Source organism: Oncorhynchus nerka, linkage group LG26 (assembly GCF_034236695.1).
Source record: "Oncorhynchus nerka isolate Pitt River linkage group LG26, Oner_Uvic_2.0, whole genome shotgun sequence".
NCBI lineage: Eukaryota > Metazoa > Chordata > Actinopteri > Salmoniformes > Salmonidae > Oncorhynchus > Oncorhynchus nerka.
The window spans coordinates 50,898,408-50,924,386 of NC_088421.1; the positions used below are offsets into that span (position 1 = coordinate 50,898,408).

General features: G+C 40.2%; 1 protein-coding gene across 1 annotated transcript in view; it reads right to left on the reverse strand.

The window, feature by feature from the left end:
• The window catches only part of LOC135564818 (NACHT, LRR and PYD domains-containing protein 12-like), a 40,833-nt gene extending 20,943 nt beyond the window's left edge, over positions 1-19,890 (reverse strand). Inside the window, 9 exon segments of the mRNA XM_065010888.1 lie at positions 1,310-1,483; positions 1,771-3,535; positions 6,816-7,047; positions 7,177-7,261; positions 7,525-7,641; positions 9,936-10,052; positions 12,900-13,133; positions 15,453-15,520; positions 19,638-19,890. Coding sequence (XP_064866960.1) covers positions 1,310-1,483; positions 1,771-3,535; positions 6,816-7,047; positions 7,177-7,261; positions 7,525-7,641; positions 9,936-10,052; positions 12,900-13,117 — 2,708 coding nt within the window. The 5' untranslated portion in view covers positions 13,118-13,133; positions 15,453-15,520; positions 19,638-19,890.
• Between the last annotated feature and the right edge of the window lie 6,089 nt (positions 19,891-25,979).

The window sequence follows — 25,979 nt, forward strand, 5'->3', positions numbered from 1 at the left end:
ATAATAAAATGGTGGATGATGAGTGGAGTAACTTTTCTGTCTAAGAGAGTAGATAACATGTTTCTAAACAATAATAAATTAATCCTGATGATGTCATGATTAAGAAAAATCATGAAAGAATCATGAATAATAATGAGTGAGAAAGTTACAGAGGCTACAACAAAACATGCTAACCTCTCACCATTACCAATAACAGAGGCTACAACAAAACATGCTAACCTCTCACCATTACCAATAACAGAGGCTACAACAAAACATGCTAACCTCTCACCATTACCAATAACAGAGGCTACAACAAAACATGCTAACCTCTCACCATTACCAATAACAGAGACTACAACAAAACATGCTAACCTCTCACCATTACCAATAACAGAGGCTACAACATAACATGCTAACCTCTCACCATTACCAATAACAGAGACTACAACAAAACATGCTAACCTCTCACCATTACCAATAACAGAGGATACAACAAAACATGCTAACCTCTCACCATTACCAATAACAGAGACTACAACAAAACATGCTAACCTCTCACCATTACCAATAACAGAGGCTACAACAAAACATGCTAACCTCTCACCATTACCAATAACAGAGGCTACAACAAAACATGCTAACCTCTCACCATTACCAATAACAGAGGCTACAACAAAACATGCTAACCTCTCACCATTACCAATAACAGAGACTACAACAAAACATGCTAACCTCTCACCATTACCAATAACAGAGGCTACAACATAACATGCTAACCTCTCACCATTACCAATAACAGAGACTACAACAAAACATGCTAACCTCTCACCATTACCAATAACAGAGGATACAACAAAACATGCTAACCTCTCACCATTACCAATAACAGAGACTACAACAAAACATGCTAACCTCTCACCATTACCAATAACAGAGGCTACAACAAAACATGCTAATCTCTCACCATTACCAATAACAGAGGTGGTTAGCATTTATTCTGATCTTTGTGCCTCTGTAACTTTCTCATTCATCATCATTCTCTATCCATTCATGATTATTCATAATCATGGTAGCATCCACATGAATGTAGAAGTGTTCAGAAACATATTCTATTCTTACTGACAATACAAGTGAAGTGACTCCAAAATGACAGGACATTATTCACCATTCAGTTTCAATTAGGAAAAATATAATCTAAAACACAACCAAATTTAAAACTGTAAGCTTCACTGTCCAAACACATATGGTGTGGACTATGTGTGTCTGGTAAACACATGTGGATCTGGTGAACAGTTATCACTTGTTGACCAACTACAGGAATACTGACCTCAGAGTCTCCAGTTTACAGTGGGGATTGTCCAGTCCATCAGAGAGCAGCTCCACTCCTGAATCCTTCAGGTCATTGTTACTCAGGTCCAGCTCTCTCAGGTGTGAGGGGTTTGACTCCAGAGCTGAGACCAGAGAAGCACAGCCTTCCTCTGTGACTCCACATCCTGACAGCCTGACAAAGAGATCATCATGACTTCGCAAACACACTGTTTATTTAACACCAGTAGTGTAGAAGGACAATGGCAGATGCATTTGGTTTATTCTCTCAAACAACATATAGATTCATCTTCCGTTTTCCTAGAATTGTATGGTCATATTGTTCTACTAATGTGAAAATCAATGCATTTATTCAATACGTTTTTCAATATAGTATTATACACATATTATAATACATATTTTTCTCTGAACTGAATATCTCTTCCTGATGATTAGTTCTTATATGTCATTTTATTTACTCACAGAACAGCTCTGGAGGCTTTGACCACTGGCAGCAGCCTCAGAAGACCTTCCTCTGATCTGGAGTATTTCTTCAGGTCAAACACATCCAGCTCCTTTTCTGAAGTCAGCAACACAAAGACCAGAGCTGACCACTGTGCAGGTGACAGTTCTTCTTCTGAGAGACTTCCTGATCTCAGGAAGCTTTGGATCTCCTCCACTAGAGAATGGTCTTTCAGTTCATTCAGACAGTGGAACAAATTGATGCTCCTCTCTGGAGAGGGATTCTCCCTGATCTTCTCCTTGATGTACTTGACTATTTCTTCATGGCTCTGTGAGCTGCTTCTTGTCTTTGTCAGTAGACCTTGTAAGTGCTTCTGATTGGACTCCAGTGAGAGGCCCAGAAGGAAGCGGAGGAAAAGGTCTAGGTTTCCCGTCTGACTTTGTAAGGCTTTATCCACAGCACTCTTGTAGACAGTAACTACAGACTTGTCTTTTGTTTGCAGTTTGTCCATTAGATTCTCATTGTTGTTGATGAATGAGAGGAACACATATACAGCAGCCAGAAACTCCTGAATGCTCAGATGAACAAAGCAGTACACCTTGTCCTGGTACAGCCCACATTCCTCTTTAAAGAGCTGTGTGCACAATCCTGAGTACACTGAGGCTTCATTGACATCAATGCCAGCCTCTTTCAGGTCTTCTTCATAGAAAATCAGATTGCCATTCACAAGCTGTTGAAAAGCCAGTTTTCCCAGTGACAGAATGCTCTCTTTATTCCAGTGTGGACCTGTCTCTTCTTTCCCAAGATACTTTTCATTCTTCTGTTTGATATGAAACACCACAAGGTGTGTGTACATCTCAGTCAGAGTCTTGGGCATCTCTTCTCTCTTATGTTCCAGCATGTGTTCAAGGACTGTTGCAGAAATCCAACAGAAGACTGGAATGTGGCACATGATGTGGAGGCTCCTTGATGTCTTTATGTGTGAGATGATTCTGCTGGCCATGTCCTCATCACTGAATCTCTTCCTGAAGTACTCCTCCTTCTGCGTGTCATTGAACCCTCGTACCTCTGTTACCTGGTCAACACACCTTGAAGGGATCTTATTGGCTGCTGCAGGTCTGGTAGTTATCCAGAGGAGAGCAGAGGGAAGCAGATTTCCCTTGATGAGATTTGTCAGCAGAACATCCACTGAGGTTGACTCTGTGACGTCCCAACAGATCTTGTTCTTCTGGAAGTCTAGGGGCAGTCGGCACTCATCCAGACCATCAAAGATTAACAGAACTTTGTACTTGTCGTAGTTGGAGATTCTTGATTGTTCGGTTTCCATTGAGAAGTGATTGAGAAGTTTAATGAAAGTGTGTTTGTCCCCTTTCATCAAATTCAGCTCCCGGAAAGGGAATGAAAACACAAATTGGACATCCTGATTTGCATTTCCTTCAGCCCAGTCCAGAATGAACTTCTGCACAGAGACTGTTTTTCCAATGCCAGCGACTCCCTTTGTCAGCACAGTTCTGATAAGTTTGTCTTGTCCAGTTAAGGGTTTGAAGATGTCGTTACATTTGATTGCAGTCTCTGGTCTTGCTTGTTTCCTGGTTGTTGTCTCAATCTGTCTCAGCTCATGTTCATTATTGACCTCTCCTGTTCCACCCTCTGTGATGTAGAGCTCTGTGTAGATCTTATTGAGAAGTGTTGGGTTTCCTTGTTTAGCGATCCCCTCAAATACACATTGAAACTTCTTCTTTAGATTAGATTTGAGTTCACGTTGGCAAATCACAGCAAGCTCATCTGAATGAAGAAATACCACAGAGGATATTAATATTACGTCTGTTTTAATGTCTACAGTATTGTAGGACTCTTATAAAGTTTTTTTTAATCAATAATGACTAATTATGTATACATTTCAATCAGGACTGACTAATCAGAATACTATTATGTTACTGTATATGTACTAATCAGAATACTATTATGTTACTGTATATGTACTAATCAGAATACTATTATGTTAATGTATAGATGTATGAATTTTCTTTTTAATCCTAGTACTGAATATAATGTGTGTAAATATAATCAAGAATTAGAACAATGACTGTCTGTTCCTTGATAAAAACGAATGAATTATGTTACTTATCGTCAGACTGGGTAGAATGCTGATCTACACAGGAAGACCTTAGCTCGGTCATAAATTATCTAAAGTGGTGGGAGAACTATACTGTACTATAACTATACTGCCATTGTACTATACTGTACTATAACTATACTGTACTATAACTATACTGCCATTGTACTATACTGTACTATAACTATACTGTACTATAACTATACTGTACTATAACTATACTGCCATTGTACTATACTGTACTATAACTATACTGTACTATAACCATACTGCCATTGTACTATACTATACTATAACTATACAGCCATTGTACTATACTGTACTATAACTATACTGTCATTGTACTATACTGTACTATAACTATACTGTACTATAACTATACAGCCATTGTACTATACTGTACTATAACTATACTGTCATTGTACTATACTGTACTATAACTATACTGTACTATAACTATACTGCCATTGTACTATACTGTACTATAACTATACTGTACTATAACCATACTGCCATTGTACTATACTGTACTATAACTATACTGTACTATAACTATACAGCCATTGTACTATACTGTACTATAACTATACTGTACTATAACTATACTGCCATTGTACTATACTGTACTATAACTATACTGTACTATAACCATACTGCCATTGTACTATACTGTACTATAACTATACTGCCATTGTACTATACTGTACTATAACTATACTGTACTATAACTATACTGTACTATAACTATACTGCCATTGTACTATACTGTACTATAACTATACTGTACTATAACTATACTGCCATTGTACTATACTGTACTATAACTATACTGTACTATAACTATACTGTACTATAACTATACTGCCATTGTACTATACTGTACTATAACCATACTGCCATTGTACTATACTGTACTATAACCATACTGCCATTGTACTATACTATACTATAACTATACAGCCATTGTACTATACTGTACTATAACTATACTGTCATTGTACTATACTGTACTATAACTATACTGTACTATAACTATACTGCCATTGTACTATACTGTACTATAACTATACTGTACTATAACCATACTGCCATTGTACTATACTGTACTATAACTATACTGTACTATAACTATACAGCCATTGTACTATACTGTACTATAACTATACTGTACTATAACTATACTGCCATTGTACTATACTGTACTATAACTATACTGCCATTGTACCGGGTGGAGAAGAGACGGGACAGTTCGAAAACTAATGACGTCATTTTCAGTTTATAACCTGTTGTAAATTTTTTCATGTTCAGTTCTCTCGAGAATAAACACTACTGATTGGTTTTGAGACTGGTCTCTGTCCATTTTATGCAAATAAGAGTCTTACAAATTCTTAGGAGTGGACAGAGTGTTTAATTTAATTGGGTATTAAAACATATTAATTCCCGTAACAGATTTTAATTATGATAATTTATTCTCTTAGCTGACTGTATAAATGTGTAAATGTTGTCATAATGCATTACAGACTGGTGTGACTGATTATATTATTATTGGTATTATTGATGGTATTATTAATGTTGTCTCTCTCTAAATGAATCACCACAACACATCCCTGCTGCTACTTGATGAGGTCACTAGGTGTTGTGTTAAGGCTAGAGGTCGGGACGATTTCAAGTTTTCATAACAATTGGAAATCGGAATTTTTGGACACCGATTTTACCGTTTATTTTTGTACACCTTTATTTAACTAACTGGTCTAGGAACAGTGGGTTAACTGGTCTAGGAACAGTGGTTAATTGGTCTAGGAACAGTGGTTAACTGGCCTAGGAACAGTGGTTAACTGGCATAGGAACAATGGTTAACTGGTCTAGGAACAGTGGGTTAACTGGTCTAGGAACAGTGGGTTAACTGGTCTAGGAACAGTGGGTTAACTGGTCTAGGAACAGTGGTTAACTGGTCTAGGAACAGTGGGTTAACTGGTCTAGGAACAGTGGGTTAACTGGTCTAGGAACAGTGGGTTAACTGGTCTAGGAACAGTGGGTTAACTGGTCTAGGAACAGTGGGTTAACTGGTCTAGCAACAGTGGGTTAACTGGCCTAGGAACAGTGGGTTAACTGGTCTAGGAAAGGTGGGTTAACTGGCCTAGGAACAGTGGGGTAACTGGCCTAGGAACAGTGGGTTAACTGGTCTAGGAACAGTGGGTTAACTGGTCTAGGAACAGTGGGTTAACTGGTCTAGGAACAGTGGGTTAACTGGTCTAGGAACAGTGGGTTAACTGGTCTAGGAACAGTGGGTTAACTGGTCTAGGAACAGTGGGATTTCATCATTTCATTCATTTTTCATTTTCAGTTTATAATCTGTGGTAAACTGTATCATATTCAGTTCTCTCGAGAATAAACGCTGCTGATTGGTTTTGAGACTGGTCTCTGTCCATTTTATGCAAATAAGAGTCTTACAAATTCTTAGGAGTGGACAGTGTTTAATTGAATTGGGTATTAAAACATATTAATTCCTGTAACAGATTTTAATTATGATAATTTATTCTCTTAACTGACTGTATAAATGTGTAATGCATTACAAACATCATATTATTGATGGTATTATTAATGTTGTCTCTCTCTCTAAATTAATCACCACAACACATTCCTGCTGCTACTTGATGAGGTCACAGAGGATATTAATATTACGTCTGTTTTAATGTCTACAGTATAAATGTTTTCATAATGCATTACAGACTGGTGTGACTGATTATATTATTATTGGTATTATTGATGGTATTATTAATGTTCTCTCTCTCTAAATGAATCACCACAACACATCCCTGCTGCTACTTGATGAGGTCACTAGGTGTTGTGTTCAGGCTGCTACAATATCATTGAGTTACACAGCTACTTTAGCTGTACTTTAGCTACAGCTTTTAAATGTTATAAAACATCATTCAACATGAGGCAGACAGATCTTACATTTCTCCAGTGTGTCAGCAAGCTCCTTCTGGTTCATTTTCCTCAGGATGTGCAGTGTGATCTTCAGAGCCCCCTCTCTGGCACTGCTCTCCTGCTGCTCATCTTCAGGGTCCACCACTTCCTGCTTCAGACTCTCAAAGCCTTCTGGGAGTTCTGGACTAAGAATCCTCTTGAACATCTTCAGCTCGTTCTTCACAAATGTCATAATTTTCTCTTCAAGCATCTGGAATAAATTAAGTAAATGAGTTTAAGTAAGAGACAAATGCTTTCTCATTAACACATTAATGAATGATTGACAGATCAACTTTACTTGAGGTAAACAAAAACAATTGTACATAACAGGACCACATACACTGAATATGGAGGCCAGGTCTGTTTGATGACTCTGGGAAGACTGACCACTGAGAATCTCTGACTCTGATCTCTCCTGTTGGTTTCTGTGGACAAAACATGAGATTACATCTCCTCATCCAGGGAGTGCACACACACACACACACACTCACACACACACACTCACACACACACACACAGGGAGGGAATGTTGTGTTTGTTTAATTTTGTTTTAGGACTATGAAAATGGACAAAATGATTAGCCTATGGATTATGAAAACAACAACAATAAATGGGAAAATGGGAGAGGAGAAATGACTAGAGACAGTGTTGTTTAACTCACTGACCAGGACCCATGAGTTCTTCTTACCTTTGTTCAGTAGAAAAGTCTCCCTCTCTAAAGGTTAGAGGACGATCCATAGACCAGTCACTCTTCATGGACACACAGCTGGGAACAGGGGAGGCTGGTCTCTCCTGCTTGATTGGTCTTCAACACAACAGAGACAAACATTACATCTCTCATCTACTCTGAGCTCAGATGGGGAAACATAAGAAGAGTTTCATTCCAAAAAGCTATTTATCCATTTTCAGAAATGTTCGTAAATGAGCTTTTATTGTTTAAAGAAGTTCAGTTTACGTTAAGTTATGTTTTTTTTGCGAAATGAGGAGATGGCACGTGGGTACCTGCTTCTCTAAACCAATGAGGAGATGGCACGTGGGTACCTGCTTCTATAAACCAATGAGGAGATGGCACATGGGTACCTGCTTCTATAAACCAATGAGGAGATGGCACGTGGGTACCTGCTTCTATAAACCAATGAGGAGATGGCACGTGGGTACCTGCTTCTATAAACCAATGAGGAGATGGCACGTGGGTACCTGCTTCTATAAACCAATGAGGAGATGGCACGTGGGTACATGCTTCTATAAACCAATGAGGAGATGGCACGTGGGGACCTGCTTCTATAAACCAAAGAGGAGATGGCACATTGGTACCTGCTTCTATAAACCAATGAGGAGATGGCACGTGGGTACCTGCTTCTATAAACCAATGAGGAGATGGCACGTGGGTACCTGCTTCTATAAACCAATGAGGAGATGGCACGTGGGTACCTGCTTCTATAAACCAATGAGGAGATGGCACGTGGGTACCTGCTTCTATAAACCAATGAGGAGATGGCACGTGGGTACCTGCTTCTATAAACCAATGAGATGGCACGTGGGGACCTGCTTCTATAAACCAATGAGGAGATGACACGTGGGTACCTGCTTCTATAAACCGATGAGGAGACCAATGAGGAGATGGCACGTGGGTACCTGCTTCTATAAAGCAATGAGGAGACCAATGAGGAGATGGCACGTGGGTACCTGCTTCTATAAACCAATGAGGAGATGGCACGTGGGTACCTGCTTCTATAAACCAATGAGGAGATGGCACGTGGGTACCTGCTTCTATAAACCAATGAGGAGATGGCACGTGGGTACCTGCTTCTATAAACCAATGAGATGGCACGTGGGGACCTGCTTCTATAAACCAATGAGGAGATGACACGTGGGTACCTGCTTCTATAAACCGATGAGGAGACCAATGAGGAGATGGCACGTGGGTACCTGCTTCTATAAAGCAATGAGGAGACCAATGAGGAGATGGCACGTGGGTACCTGCTTCTATAAACCAATGAGGAGACCAATGAGGAGATGGCACGTGGGTACCTGCTTCTATAAACCAATGAGGAGACCAATGAGGAGATGACACGTGGGTACCTGCTTCTATAAACCAATGAGATGACACGTGGGTACCTGCTTCTATAAACCAATGAGGAGATGGCACGTGGGTACCTGCTTCTATAAACCAATGAGGAGATGGCACGTGGGGACCTGCTTCTATAAACCAATGAGGAGATGACACGTGGGTACCTGCTTCTATAAACCAATGAGGAGACCAATGAGGAGATGGCACGTGGGTACCTGCTTCTATAAAGCAATGAGGAGACCAATGAGGAGATGGCACGTGGGTACCTGCTTCTATAAACCAATGAGGAGACCAATGAGGAGATGGCACGTGGGTACCTGCTTCTATAAACCAATGAGGAGACCAATGAGGAGATGACACGTGGGTACCTGCTTCTATAAACCAATGAGGAGATGGCACGTGGGTACCTGCTTCTATAAACCAATGAGGAGATGCAGCGCGAACTGCGTCACAAATAGAACTGACTTCCAGACGCTCGTTGACGCGAATAATGAGACTATAAGGAGAACCAGTACTGAGTCAATGTGCAGGGTACTAGGTAGTTGAGGTAATAATGAGACTATAAGGAGAACCAGTACTGAGTCAATGTGCAGGGTACCAGGTAGTTGAGGTAATAATGAGACTATAAGGAGTACCAGTACTGTGTCAATGTGCAGGGTACCAGGTAGTTGAGGTAATAATGAGACTATAAGGAGTACCAGTACTGAGTCAATGTGCAGGGTACCAGGTAGTTGAGGTAATTGAGGTAATATCCACATGTAGGTAGGGATATAAGTGACTAGGCAACCAGAATAGAGATTACATCTCCTCATCCAGGGAGTTCAGACACACACACACACACACACACACACACACACACACACAGGGAGGGAATGTTGTGTTTGTTTAATATTGTTTTAGGACTATGAGAATGGACAAAAGGATGAGCCTATGGATTATGAAAACAACAACAATAAATGGGAAAATGGGAGAGGAGAAATGACTAGAGACAGTGTTGTTTAACTCACTGACCCATGAGCTCTTCTTACCTTTGTTCAGTAGAAAAGTCTCCCTCTCTAAACACTATAGGACGATCCATAGACCAGTCACTCTTCATGGACACACAGCTGGGAACAGGGGAGGCTGGTCTCTCCTGCTTGATTGGGCTTCAACACAACAGAGACAAACATTACATCTCTCATCTACTCTGAGCTCAGATGGGGAAACAGAAGAAGAGTTTCACAAATAGAACTGACTTCTAGACGCTCGTTGCAGCGCGCGAGCAGTGTGTCATTTTTAATAACGAGATTAATTTATCGACGCGAGCGTTGTAGTCAGTCTGTCAGCCCGCTAAAAGGCTGGTGTCGTTACTCTGCCTTCTCCGGGGGCATGTTGAGGTAAATTTACTAACTGGGAGGGTTGAATGATGTAATTTATTGGAGGGCTGGAAGACGCACTCTCGAGGTTGTTTACTCACAATATCAGATATTAAATATATTTTTTATAATGAATGTATACTGAGGTTGAGGTTCTGACTAGTGATTATTTACCCGGGGTTCAATACCTGCTATTGAGGCGCCCTGAAAATAATATTCAAAAGTTCGGTCCTTGGACACAGAGGGTTTAAACACTAAAGAAACAACCGGGGAGCCGGTGATGATGTAGTGGTAGCTATGGTAACTAGGATGCTGCTGGTAGAGTAGCTAGCTAGCTTACCGAGCTGTACCGACTAGCTTGGTTAGTTAGCAGGTCGTTCGTCTGTCCCTCCTCTCGATGATGAATCCGGTGAACCACAAAATGAAATGAGGATAGAGAGTGAAAAGGATCTGGCTACACTCATAATGTCCCTCACCGTAAAGAAAAAAGCAAATTGAACAATAAACTTCGGTGTCTCAACACTGTAACAAACTCAGTCGATATTCCCCAAGATCACCTCAGTCCACTCTGCGCGTAACCGGACAATATCCACACCGAACGTGGACGCGGACAGTTCTGTACGGGGACGCGGACAGTTCCAGAACGCGGACATGAGCAGTGAAACACAATAACCTAAACCCAGTCTTTACAGTGGGTTACATTAGTAATATTCATTTTTTATTATTACGTTTAACAAACATTTTACAAAATTATAACAACATTTTGAGATCAAACATTCAGTTTTTTTATGACAATATGTTGAGATCTGGGTCCATATGGCCAAAGTGTCTGAGTAGAAAATTGGCCGTATAAGTGCTGAGAATAAAGACATTTTACACTTATGGGTATAAATGACCTAGTTACCTACCCATTGCCTAAATTACCTACCCACCTAGTCAGTAGATATTTAGGACACCTCGTGAGCTGTCCTAAGTAGTTAAGAGTTAACAGCAGGTGTCTTGATAATACTATAGAATCATGCAGTGAGTCAGTGGTTCCTGAGCCACATGTAATTGCATTGCAGTAGTTAAAAATAATGTTTTTATATCTCTATGTGATCAACCCATAAATAATATAGACCTACATGCAACAGTATGTCTTGTGCTTTTGGCGATGAGTTATGTATGATAATTATGCATAACAAGTGATACCATGTATGCATAGCATTTTGTCTTCATTTTGGCAGATTAACTCATGCTTATTTCTGAAGATTAACTCAGGTTGGAGTTGGAGCTGTGACCGAAGGGTGGCTGGTTCGAATCCCGGGCCGGGCGCTGGAAAAAACAGGTGGAATTGATCTGACCACTGGATGGCTGCTGGGTTCACATCCTCAAAACATGAACCTTTTGTTGATCAGAACTCTAGAGGTTCTTCTTCACTGAACCCCAAAATATATATAACTTTTATTGATTTCATATTTTAAGGAAGTGATAGAAGCCTTTTTATAAGGAACCTTGTTTTCTAAACACGTTTTTCTTTTGATGATTTAATTATCTACATCATGTTATTTCAAGTTCTCCCTTTGGAGCGCAACATCATATTGTTAAAAAATACTCCTAAATTGGGGATGGATATAAATTGGGCAGTTGAAGGCGTCTAGGGTGTAATATGTGTTCAATGAATATGAACATTGTATGAAACGTTGTAGGCAACATTATTGGAAGGGACTTGATGCCCACTATGCCAAAGATATTTAGAGTTGTTAAACGGGTGTGAAGAGAGTGTTGATGTAACAGTTATATTGTCAATATTCTGCTGGTAACAACCATCACAATTGGTTAAAATATGCATTCCATTATATTAGTCAATAATTAAGAGAAGGCAAAGTGGTTGTGTCATGTAAAAATCCTATCAAATGTCTGACATTGCAACGAGTACAGTCAGGGTGCCGTGGAACCCCTGCAGTACCTCCCCAGACCCAGGATTGAGAACCCCTGCAGTACCTCCACAGACCCCGGATTGAGAACCCCTGCAGTACCTCCACAGACCCCGGATTGAGAACCCCTGCAGTACCTCCCCAGACCCCGGATTGAGAACCCCTGCAGTACCTCCACAGACCCCGGATTGAGAACCCCTGCAGTACCTCCACAGACCCCGGATTGAGAACCCCTGCAGTACCTCCACAGACCCCGGATTGAGAACCGCTGCAGTACCTCCCCAGACCCCGGATTGAGAACCCCTGCAGTAGCTCCACAGACCCCGGATTGAGAACCCCTGCAGTACCTCCACAGACCCCAGATTGAGAACCCCTGCAGTACCTCCACAGCCCCCGGATTGAGAACCCCTGCAGTACCTCCACAGACCCCGGATTGAGAACCCCTGATTTAGCAGATGCTCTTATCCAGAGAGATTTACAGTAAGTGCATTCATCTTAAGATAGATATTTATTTTGGAAATAAACTTTATAAAGTGCTTTCATCTTAATTAAGATAGCTACGTGTATATATATATATATATACCCATCTAAAATCTATTAGTAAAAAATCTGAGAACAGTAATATTGAAGGAACCCATAAGCAACCATTTCTGATTAAAAAACAAATGTGAACATTTAGGAAATAAACTCATAATAATGATATCAAAAATTGTCATCTCACCTCTTAGCTTTGGTGTCATGTTCCCCAGAGAGACTCATTTTAGAGGCAGGGCCCCCCTCCTCTCTCTCCCCAGAGAGACTCATTTTAGAGGCAGGGCCCCCCTTCTTTCTCTCCCCAGAGAGACTCATTTTAGAGGCAGGGCCCCCCTCCTCTCTCTCCCCAGAGAGACTCATTTTAGAGACAGGGCCCCCCTCCTCTCTCTCCCCAGAGAGACTCATTTTAGAGCACTGACCCCTAAACAGAGATCCAACATGTTGTTTGTGGTTAACACAGTAATTATTTAATGTTAATTGTTATCATTTATTAATTGTCTCTTATAAAACATTTATTAACAGACACAGAAACAATCAGATGATTTAATGCATCACATGAAAACGTAGTTGTGACATTTCATCTCCATGGTAACTGTCTGTAATAATAATAAGTCACTGTTTGTTAAGGTAGTTATAGACAGTACAGCAACAATAATAATAATAATAATAATAAGTCACTGTTTGTTAAGGTAGTTATAGACAGTACAGCAACAATAACAATAATAATAATAATAAGTCACTGTTTGTTAAGGTAGTTCTAGACAGTACAGCAACAATAATAATAATAATAATAATAAGTCACTGTTTGTTAAGGTAGTTCTAGACAGTACAGCAACAATAATAATAATAATAATAATAAGTCACTGTCTGTTAAGGTAGTTCTAGACAGTACAGCAACAATAATAATAATAATAATAATAAGTCACTGTTTGTTAAGGTAGTTCTAGACAGTACAGCAACAATAATAATAATAATAATAATAAGTCACTGTCTGTTAAGGTAGTTCTAGACAGTACAGCAACACAAGGCCATGTCTCACACTTATTTGTATTAATCAAAAGTGGCTTTTTATTGTCTTTCAATCTGTTATTTTCTAAATGTATCTGAGAATGTAGACAGAAGGGATAAAACGGACATGATTGATCTGAGGGGGAAATCATTGATCCATTCAGAAAGTTTATTTGCAACAAGTAAGAGATTTTATATTACGTAGACTAGGTTATAATGTATAATAGTGGGTTGTTAGTGATATGTAGATGTTATATTATGTAAAGTAGACTAGGTTATAATGTATAGTAGTGGGTTGTTAGTGATATGCAGATGTTATATTATGTAAAGTAGACTAGGTTATAATGTATAGTAGTGGGTTGTTAGTGATATGTAGATTTTATATTATGTAAAGTAGACTAGGTTATAATGTATACTAGTGGGTTGGTAGTGATATGTAGATGTTATATTATGTAAAGTAGACTAGGTTATAATGTATAGTAGTGGGTTGTTAGTGATATATCTATGTTATATTATGTAAAGTAGACTAGGTTATAATGTATAGTAGTGGGTTGGTAGTGATATGTAGATGTTATATTATGTAAAGTAGGCTGGGTTATAATGTATAGTAGTGGGTTGTTAGTGATATGTAGATTTTATATTATGTAAAGTAGACTAGGTTATAATGTATAGTAGTGGGTTGGTAGTGATATGTAGATGTTATATTATGTAAAGTAGGCTGGGTTATAATGTATAGTAGTGGGTTGTTAGTGATATGCAGATGTTATATTATGTAAAGTAGACTAGGTTATAATGTATAGTAGTGGGTTGTTAGTGATATGTAGATGTTATATTATGTAAAGTAGACTAGGTTATAATGTATAATAGTGGGTTGTTAGTGATATGTAGATGTTATATTATGTAAAGTAGACTAGGTTATAATGTATAGTAGTGGGTTGTTAGTGATATGTTATATTATGTAAAGTAGACTAGGTTATAATGTATAATAGCAGGTTGTTAGCGATATGCAGATCGAGGTCTATACCTTGGCTACAGCCTACATATCATAGATGACCAGTCTAAACCTGTTCAGATCAGTTCACATAATGTTATAGTCCTACCAGTAGCAGGACAGAGAATGTACTGTATATAACCTACATATCATAGATGACCAGTCTAAACCTGTTCAGGTCAGTTCACATAATGTTATAGTCCTACCAGTAGCAGGACAGAGAATGTACTGTATATAACCTACATATCATAGATGACCAGCCTAAACCTGTTCAGATCAGTTCACATAATGTTATAGCCCTACCAGTAGCAGGACAGAGAATGTACTGTATATAACCTACATATCATAGATGACCAGCCTAAACCTGTTCAGATCAGTTCACATAATGTTATAGTCCTACCAGTAGCAGGACAGAGAATGTACTGTATATAACCTACATATCATAGATGACCAACCTAAACCTGTTCAGATCAGTTCACAGAGACCATCAGGTGTGTCAGCATGATAAGTGATCATAGCTCAAACCTACTCTGACTATTGAATGTCTGACATCGACTAACCTTATAATAGTTTGTAGAAAGCCAAGAACAACGAGAGTTTGCCCATCTTTCCTATGTCTCAACACATTTATCTGACTTCTAATGTACTGAGAAATATGTGTTACAGTTTCAACAGCCGTTTTATAACTGCGTAGGCTACAAACATACTTTCAATTTCATATGAGGAAATCACATAACTTACAGTCACTGGTGCAGACGCCTGTTTTCTTACAGATGAAGTAGCTTTCATAGGCAACTCATTCAACCAGCCTAAACAACAGTAAATACAAGATGCCAAATGGTCAAAGGAGAATACCTGAAAGACAGGTGTTTTGCTACAGATGTAGGATCTTAATTTGAGACAGTTTACTGAAGCAGAAAAATTATGTGGATTATAATTAACATTTTAAAGTGGAAAGTGGAAATGACAAACTTTAGAAGCCTTTTAAAACATCAAATACACTACAAGTTTTAGTTTTCCTGCAACAGGGTGATCAAATTCAGATCCTACATCTGTACAGAGATGATGTCTTTATCTGAAAAAGGAAGTTTGAGTTATTAGCAATGAAGTTGCAACTGTCAGCTGCTGTAAACCTAAGTGATTGGATGTTATAGACCCCAATCTGAACAGTTTCTTCCCCGTGGTTACAGCCTTTAGCTCTATGCTCAGTCTACCTAGTTCAATATAATGTTGTTCGTAAACTTTGTACAAACTCCACTGCCTGTATTCTGTCTCTTAATGTTTTCTATCACTAGCAGCACCATGTCACCATGTTAAATAATGTGTTCAGATGTAGGATCTTTCCAACTCTGAGGACATGTCATTGTGATGTCATTTATTACATTACAACCTGTTGATAAAGGCAACTAGAAGGCTGAACCCAGAAGACAACTCTAAATCAACACTTACTGATATTATCCTAAAATCCTTTCACTCGTATTATTGTGTCTCTTTGTTCAACGAATGTCGGGCAGCCTGTGCTGTTAATATAGTTGAAAACAGCAGGCAGGGAGGTCAACACCCTACAGGCAGCCTGTGCTGTTAATATAGTTGAAAACAGCAGGCAGGGAGGTCAACACCCTACAGGCAGCCTGTGCTGTTAATATAGTTGAAAACAGCAGGCAGGGAGGTCAACACCCTACAGGCAGCCTGTGCTGTTAATATAGTTGAAAACAGCAGGCAGGGAGATCAATACCCTACAGGCAGCCTGTGCTGTTAATATAGTTGAAAACAGCAGGCAGGGAGGTCAACACCCTACAGGCAGCCTGTGCTGTTAATATAGTTGAAAACAGCAGGCAGGGAGGTCAACACCCTACAGGCAGCCTGTGCTGTTAATATAGTTGAAAACAGCAGGCAGGGAGATCAACACCCTACAGGCAGCCTGTGCTGTTAATATAGTTGAAAACAGCAGGCAGGGAGGTCAACACCCTACAGGCAGCCTGTGCTGTTAATATAGTTGAAAACAGCGGGCAGGGAGGTCAACACCCTACGTATTGCACCAATAGGGTTAACCCACATGGTGGGAATTGTTACCTGGCTCACACAAAAGCATGTCTCAGACACCACTTCTGACACCAATGTAGCAAACAGCGGGGCAGGGAAGTGAACCCAGGTTGCATGTGTTAAAGGTGAACAACCTACGCATCGCACCATTGGCATCAATTGGGTAACTTGGTTGGAATTGTGACATGGCTCATATAGTGAGGATCACTACACTATAGAGGAACTATGATAAACATATACAATGTGTTCTGTATATTCTGATGGATGAGGTCTGAGCTGGAATGTGAAGCTAACTGAACCTGGCTATTTTTAGAAAACCAGTATATCTGGCTAGTATCATAGTTTACCCCTCAGGCTACGTTCAGGTTTCAGCATCAGGCAGGTATCAACATGCCGAGTCGTAGGCTACAACCTGGGTTGTATTCATTAGTTTACTCCACAGCCAACAGTTTTAAAATGTTGCTGTCACGCCCTGACCACAGAGAGCCCTTGGTTCTCTGGGTGTTGTAGATCAGGCATGACTAGGGGGTGTTCTAGTTTTCCTATTTCTATGTTGGTGTGCTTGGTATGGTTCCCAATTAGAGGCAGCTGATTATCGTTGTCTCTAATTGGGGATCAGCTTCAGTTCTCCATTGTTGTTTTGTGTCTGTGTGTGTTGCACCACGTCGTCACATTTTGTTGCTTGGTTATTGTTTTGTTAAGTAGTTTCACTTTAAATAAATATGTGGAACTCAACACACGCTGTGCCTTGGTCCGTCCATTACAACGACCGTGACAGTTGCATAAAACACAAACAGTTCACTGTAAACGCTGTACAATGTGACGTAAACAGTTCACTGTAAACGCTGTACAATGTGACCTAAACAGTTCACTGTAAACGCTGTACAATGTGACCTAAACAGTTCACTGTAAACGCTGTACAATGTGACCTAAACAGTTCACTGTAAACGCTGTACAATGTGACCTAAACAGTTCACTGTAAACGCTGTACAACGTGACCTAAACAGTTCACTGTAAACACTGCACAATGTGACCTAAACAGTTCACTGTAAACGCTGTACAATGTGACCTAAACAGTTCACTGTAAACGCTGTACAATGTGACCTAAACAGTTCACTGTAAACGCTGTACAATGTGACCTAAACAGTTCACTGTAAACGCTGTACAATGTGACCTAAACAGTTCACTGTAAACGCTGTACAACGTGACCTAAACAGTTCACTGTAAACGCTGTACAACGTGACCTAAACAGTTCACTGTAAACGCTGTACAATGTGACCTAAACAGTTCACTGTAAACGCTGTACAATGTGACCTAAACAGTTCACTGTAAACAATGTACAATGTGACCTAAACGGTTTCTGTTGCCAAACGTTTTGCTACGGTGGGAACTAATGAACACACACAACCTGTTTTGAGGAAGTGTAAGTTGTTGTTAGTCTCTCCACAATATTTATTTGTCTCTTTCACACAACAAACCTTCCTGATTGAAAAGCATTAACAGCATTAACAGAAAATGTTTGATTGTTGATTGTTGTGTTTTAAGTCTGTTTTGAGAAGACAAGTCTATAGACCTATGATACAGTAGGAGATCACCCTGGTCTATAGGCCTATGATACAGTAGGAGATCACCCTGGTCTATAGACCTATGATACAGTAGGAGATCACCCTGGTCTATAGACCTATGATACAGTAGGAGATCACCCTGGTCTATAGACCTATGATACAGTAGGAGATCACCCTGGTCTATAGACCTATGATACAGTAGGAGATCACCCTGGTCTATAGACCTATGATAGAGTAGGAGATCACCCTGGTCTATAGGCCTATGATACAGTAGGAGATCACCCTGGTCTATAGACCTATGATACAGTAGGATATCACCCTGGTCTACAGACCTATGATACAGTAGGAGATCACCCTGGTCTATAGACCTATGATACAGTAGGAGATCACCCTGGTCTATAGACCTATGATACAGTAGGATATCACCCTGGTCCATAGACCTATGATACAGTAGGAGATCACCCTGGTCTATAGACCTATGATACAGTAGGATATCACCCTGGTCCATAGACCTATGATACAGTAGGAGATCACCCTGGTCTATAGACCTATGATACAGTAGGAGATCACCCTGGTCTATAGACCTATGATACAGTAGGAGATCACCCTGGTCTATAGACCTATGATACAGTACACTCTTAGACTAAAGGGTTCCAAACAGGTCCTCTGTCTGTCCCCATAAGAGAACGCTTTTGGGTTCCACGTAGAATTCTCCTGGCTTCTATGTAGAACCCTCTGTGGAAAGGGTTCTTCATGGAACCCAAAAGGGTTCTACCTAGTACCAAAATAGTGTAGGATAGTGTAGGAGTGATCACCTTGGGGCACACAGATGGGCACAGAACAAATTCACCCCACTCATCTAATTTATATCAAAAACATTTTAAGGAGAGTAGGACTATTATAACACTGTCCACCAGAAATATTATCAAGTATATGAATACACATAACAATATCATCAACTATATGAATACACATAACTATATCATCAACTATATGAATACACACAACAATATCATCAACTATATGAATATAACAATATCATCAACTATATGAATACACATAACAATATCATCAACTATATGAATACACATAACAATATCATCAACTATATGAATACACATAACAATATCATCAACTATATGAATACACATAACAATATCATCAACTATATGAAAACACATAACAATATCATCAACTATATGAATACACATAACAATATCATCAACTATATGAATACACATAACAATATCATCAACTATATGAATACACATAACAATATCATCAACTATATGAATACACACAACAATCGTTGTCTTACCTTTTATCTCTCAATAGAAACACAGTCTGGTTGATCATCAGGTCGTCAAAAGTGAGTTTCATTTGCTCTGCTCATTTACATATCAGGTTCTGCCTGTTCTCTCTCCCTCCCTCTCTCTTAACAGCTCTTACAATGTGTCTTGGCATACATTCTACAACTGTCTGGAACTCTATTCTTCTGTCTCTCTCCATCACTTTCTCTGTGTCGTCTGTTGCTGTCTCTGTGTCTTGTCTGGTGTTTCTCTCTATCACATCCTATTCTTCTGTTGCTGTCTCTGTGTCTTGTCTGGTGTCTCTCTCCATCATATCCTATTCCTCTGTTGCTGTCTCTGTGTCTTGTCTGGTGTCTCACATCATATCCTACTCTGTTGCTGTCTCTGTGTCTTGTCTGGTGTCTCTCTCCATCACATCCTATTCTTCTGTTGCTGTCTCTGTCTTGTCTGGTGTCTCTCTCCATCATTTCCTATTCTTCTGTTGCTGTCTCTGTGTCTTGTTTGGTGTCTCTCTCCATCATATCCTATTCTTCTGTTGTCTCTGTGTCCTGTCTGGTGTCTCACTCCGTCATATCCTACTCTGTTGCTGTCTCTGTGTCCTGTCTGGTGTCTCTCTCCATCATCAGAAAAAAGTATTTGGGCCTACTACAATACAACATGACAACACAACTACATAACACCATTAAATACAGTTGAGGGTTACTACAATACAACATGACAACACAACTACATAACACCATTAAATACAGTTGAGGGTTACTACAATACAACATGACAACACAACTACATAACACCATTAAATACAGTTGAGGGTTAATACAATACAACATGACAACACAACTACATAACACCATTAAATACAGTTGAGGGTTACTACAATACAACATAACAACACAACTACATAACACCATTAAATACAGTTGAGGGTTACTACAATACAACATGACAACACAACTACATAACACCATTAAATACAGTTGAGGGTTACTACAATACAACATGACAACACAACTACATAACACCATTAAATACAGTTGAGGGTTACTACAAGGCAACATGACAACACAACTACATAACACCATTAAATACAGTTGAGGGTTACTACAATACAACATGACAACACAACTACATAACACCATTAAATACAGTTGGAATGTAGTTAGAACTCAAACTGTTTCCATCAAACAGAAAAACAACAATAAATCTGGATCAACACATTTAGATTTCTAGATGCTGCACTTTGCTGTTTCATTACCCAGACAGCTGTTTAAGGTCAGACCAAGGCAGAGTGTAGTATCAGTACTTAGGGGTCATAGGTCATACCAAGGCAGAGTGTAGTATCAGTACTTAGGGGTCATAGGTCATACCAAGGCAGAGTGTAGAATCAGTACTTAGGGGTCATAGGTCATACCAAGGCAGAGTGTAGAATCAGTACTTAGGGGTCATAGGTCAGATCAGTGGTCATGGTTGATATGCATGGAAACAAACAAACTTTAAAGCCATTTTTCTCAGATTCACTGTTTGTGTAGATGCTCTTTGTCTCTTTAGGACAGTAGTTCAGGTGGCTGTTTGTCTTTGTAGGACAGTAGTTCAGGTGGCTGTTTGTCTTTGTAGGACAGTAGTTCAGGTGGCTGTTTGTCTTTGTAGGACAGTAGTTCAGGTGGCTGTTTGTCTCTGTAGGACAGTAGTTCAGGTGGCTGTTTGTCTCTGTAGGACAGTAGTTCAGGTGGCTGTTTGTCTCTGTAGGACAGTAGTTCAGGTGGCTGTTTGTCTTTGTAGGACAGTAGTTCAGGTGGCTGTTTGTCTCTGTAGGACAGTAGTTCAGGTGGCTGTTTGTCTTTGTAGGACAGTAGTTCAGGTGGCTGTTTGTCTCTGTAGGACAGTAGTTCAGGTGGCTGTTTGTCTTTGTAGGACAGTAGTTCAGGTGGCTGTTTGTGTAGATGCTGTTTGTCTTTGTAGGACAGTGGTCAGGTGACTGTTTGTGTAGATGCTGTTTGTCTCTGTAGGACAGTAGTTCAGGTGGCTGTTTGTGTAGATGCTGTTTGTCTTTGTAGGACAGTAGTTCAGGTGGCTGTTTGTGTAGATGCTGTGTGTCTCTGTAGGACAGTAGTTCAGGTGGCTGTTTGTGTAGATGCTGTTTGTCTTTGTAGGACAGTAGTTCAGGTGGCTGTTTGTGTAGATGCTGTTTGTCTTTGTAGGACAGTAGTTCAGGTGGCTGTTTGTGTAGATGCTGTTTGTCTTTGTAGGACAGTAGTTCAGGTGGCTGTTTGTGTAGATGCTGTTTGTCTTTGTAGGACAGTAGTTCAGGTGGCTGTTTGTGTAGATGCTGTTTTTCTCTGTGGGACAGTAGTTCTGGTGGCTGTTTGTGTAGATTCTGTTTGTCTTTGTAGGACAGTAGTTCAGGTGGCTGTTTGTGTAGATGCTGTTTGTCTCTGTAGGACAGTAGTTCAGGTGGCTGTTTGTGTAGATGCTGTTTGTCTTTGTAGGACAGTAGTTCAGGTGGTTGTTTGTCTTTGTAGGACAGTAGTTCAAGTGGCTGTTTGTGTAGATGCTGTTTGTCTTTGTGGACAGTAGTTCAGGTGGCTGTTTGTGTAGATGCTGTTTGTCTTTGTAGGACAGTAGTTCAGGTGACTGTTTGTCTCTGTAGGACAGTAGTTCAGGTGGCTGTTTGTGTAGATGCTGTTTGTCTTTGTAGGACAGTAGTTCAGGTGGCTGTTTGTGTAGATGCTGCTTGTCTCGGTAAGACAGTAGTTCAGGTGGCTGTTTGTGTAGATGCTGTTTGTCTTTGTAGGACAGTAGTTCAGGTGGCTGTTTGTGTAGATGCTGTTTGTCTTTGTAGGACAGTAGTTCAGGTGGCTGTTTGTGTAGATGCTGTTTGTCTTTGTAGGACAGTAGTTCAGGTGGCTGTTTGTGTAGATGCTGTTTGTCTTTGTGGGACAGTAGTTGAGGTGGCTGTTTATGTAGATGCTGTTTGTCTCGGTAAGACAGTAGTTCAGGTGGCTGTTTGTGTAGATGCTGTTTGTCTTTGTAGGACAGTAGTTCAGGTGGCTGTTTGTCTCTGTAGGACAGTAGTTCAGGTGGCTGTTTGTCTTTGTAGGACAGTAGTTCAGGTGGCTGTTTGTGTAGATGCTGTTTGTCTTTGTAGGACAGTAGTTCAGGTTGCTGTTTGTGTAGATGCTGTTTGTCTTTGTAGGACAGTAGTTCAGGTGGCTGTTTGTCTCTGTAGGACAGTAGATCAGGTGGCTGTTTGTCTTTGTAGGACAGTAGTTCAGGTGGCTGTTTGTATAGATGCTGTTTGTCTTTGTAGGACAGTAGTTCAGGTGGCTGTTTGTCTTTGTAGGACAGAAGTTCAGGTGGCTGTTTGTGTAGATACTGTTTGTCTTTGTAGGACAGTAGTTCAGGTGGCTGTTTGTGTAGATGCTGTTTGTCTTTGTAGGACAGTAGTTCAGGTAGCTTCCCTTGCAGTTTAGTCTGCCTCCTGTCTTTCCTATCGTCATGGTTACACCTTCCTGAAAACATTGACACCATACATTACTGAAACCTGTTCTGCCAGATCATGTCCTTAAAGACTAGAATGTTCCAATGTGGTTAGCCAAAGAGATGACAAGATAGTTCACACATGCATCTTTCAGGGTAACTGTCAAACACACATGTCACATTTCTGGTTCATCCATAACTTGTTTCCTGCTTGTAGTAGGCCGTGTTAACAGGAATCCTCTTCTCTAACTAGAAGTCATGTGATTTCATGAGGATCCTCTAGTGGTGGGTTGTTCTGCAGTGAGAGTGTAATGCAGGTCAAGGTGTCCTGGGATGAATGTCAACTAGATTTATAAACAGCATTGTTAAATTAACTGTTGTAATAAAACACATCTATGCTGTCATTTTCTTTACGTTGGTTTGCTTTTAAAGTGTTTGCTTGTCACAGACATCAGATTGGTTCATTGTAATGTGTTGTTTTACAGGGTCAGTAATAGTAGTATGACATGTGTTGTTGTACAGGGTCAGTCATAGTAGTATGATAGGTGTTGTTGTACAGGGTCAGTCATAGTAGTATGATAGGTGTTGTTGTACAGGGTCATAGTAGTATGATAGGTGTTGTTTTACAGGGTCAGTCATAGTAGTATGATAGGTGTTGTTGTACAGGGTCAGTCATAGTAGTATGATAGGTGTTGTTTTACAGGGTCAGTCATAGTAGTATGATAGGTGTTGTTGTACAGGGTCAGTCATAGTAGTATGACATGTGTTGTACAGGGTCAGTCATAGTAGTATGATAGGTGTTGTTTTACAGGGTCAGTCATAGTAGTATGATAGGTGTTGTTGTACAGGGTCATAGTAGTATGATAGGTGTTGTTTTACAGGGTCATAGTAGTATGATAGGTGTTGTTTTACAGGGTCAGTCATAGTAGTATGATAGGTGTTGTTTTACAGGGTCAGTCGTAGTAGTATGATAGGTGTTGTTTTACAGGGTCAGTCATAGTAGTATGATAGGTGTTGTTTTACAGGGTCAGTCATAGTAGTATGATAGGTGTTGTTTTACAGGGTCAGTCATAGTAGTATGATAGGTGTTGTTGTACAGGGTCATAGTAGTATGATAGGTGTTGTTTTACAGGGTCAGTCATAGTAGTATGATAGGTGTTGTTTTACAGGGTCGTAGTAGTATGATAGGGGTTGTTTTACAGGGTCAGTCATAGTAGTATTATAGGTGTTGTTGTACAGGGTCAGTCATAGTAGTATGATAGGTGTTGTTTTACAGGGTCAGTCATAGTAGTATGATAGGTGTTGTTTTACAGGGTCAGTCATAGTAGTATGATAGGTGTTGTTTTACAGGGTCAGTCATAGTAGTATTATAGGTGTTGTTGTACAGGGTCAGTCATAGTAGTATGATAGGTGTTGTTTTACAGGGTCAGTCATAGTAGTATGATAGGTGTTGTTTTACAGGGTCAGTCATAGTAGTATGATAGGTGTTGTTTTACAGGGTCAGCCGTAGTAGTATGATAGGTGTTGTTTTACAGGGTCGTAGTAGTATGATAGGTGTTGTTGTACAGGGTCGTAGTAGTCTGGTGACCATGGAGCAAATTAGATGTAAGTGTCTTGCTTAAGGGCACATCGACAGATTTTCACCTTGACGGGTCAGGTATTCAAACCAGCGATACCAGTTACTGACCACCACCACTCTAACCACTAGTCTACCTGACCATACCAGTTACTGACCCACCACTCTAACCACTAGTCTACCTGACCATACCAGTTACTGACCCACCACTCTAACCACTAGTCTATCTGACCATACCAGTTACTGACCCACCACTCTAACCACTAGTCTATCTGACCATACCAGTTACTGATCCATCACTCTAACCACTAGTCTATCTGACCACCACCACTCTAACCACTAGTCTATCTGATCATATCAGTTACTGACCCACCACTCTAACCACTAGTCTATCTGACCATACCAGTTACTGACCCACCACTCTAACCACTAGTCTGTCTGACCATACCAGTTACTGACCCAACACTCTAACCACTAGTCTATCTGACCATACCAGTTACTGACCCACCACTCTAACCACTAGTCTATCTGACCATACCAGTTACTGACCCAACACTCTAACCGCTAGTCAATCTGACCATACCAGTTACTGACCCACCACTCTAACCACGAGGTTACCTGACCATACCAGTTACTGACCCACCACTCTAACCACTAGTCTATCTGACCATACCAGTTACTGACCCACCACTCTAACCACTAGTCTATCTGACCATACCAGTTACTGACCCACCACTCTAACCACTAGTCTATCTGACCATACCAGTTACTGATCCATCACTCTAACCACTAGTCTATCTGACCACCACCACTCTAACCACTAGTCTATCTGATCATATCAGTTACTGACCCACCACTCTAACCACTAGTCTATCTGACCATACCAGTTACTGACCCACCACTCTAACCACTAGTCTATCTGACCATACCAGTTACTGACCCACCACTCTAACCACTAGTCTGTCTGACCATACCAGTTACTGACCCACCACTCTAACCACTAGTCTATCTGACCATACCAGTTACTGACCCACCACTCTAACCACTAGTCTATCTGACCATACCAGTTACTGACCCAACACTCTAACCGCTAGTCAATCTGACCATACCAGTTACTGACCCACCACTCTAACCACGAGGTTACCTGACCATACCAGTTACTGACCCACCACTCTAACCACTAGTCTATCTGACCATACCAGTTACTGACCCACCACTCTAACCACTAGTCTATCTGACCATACCCGTTACTGACCCATCACTCTAACCACTAGTCTATCTGACCATACCAGTTACT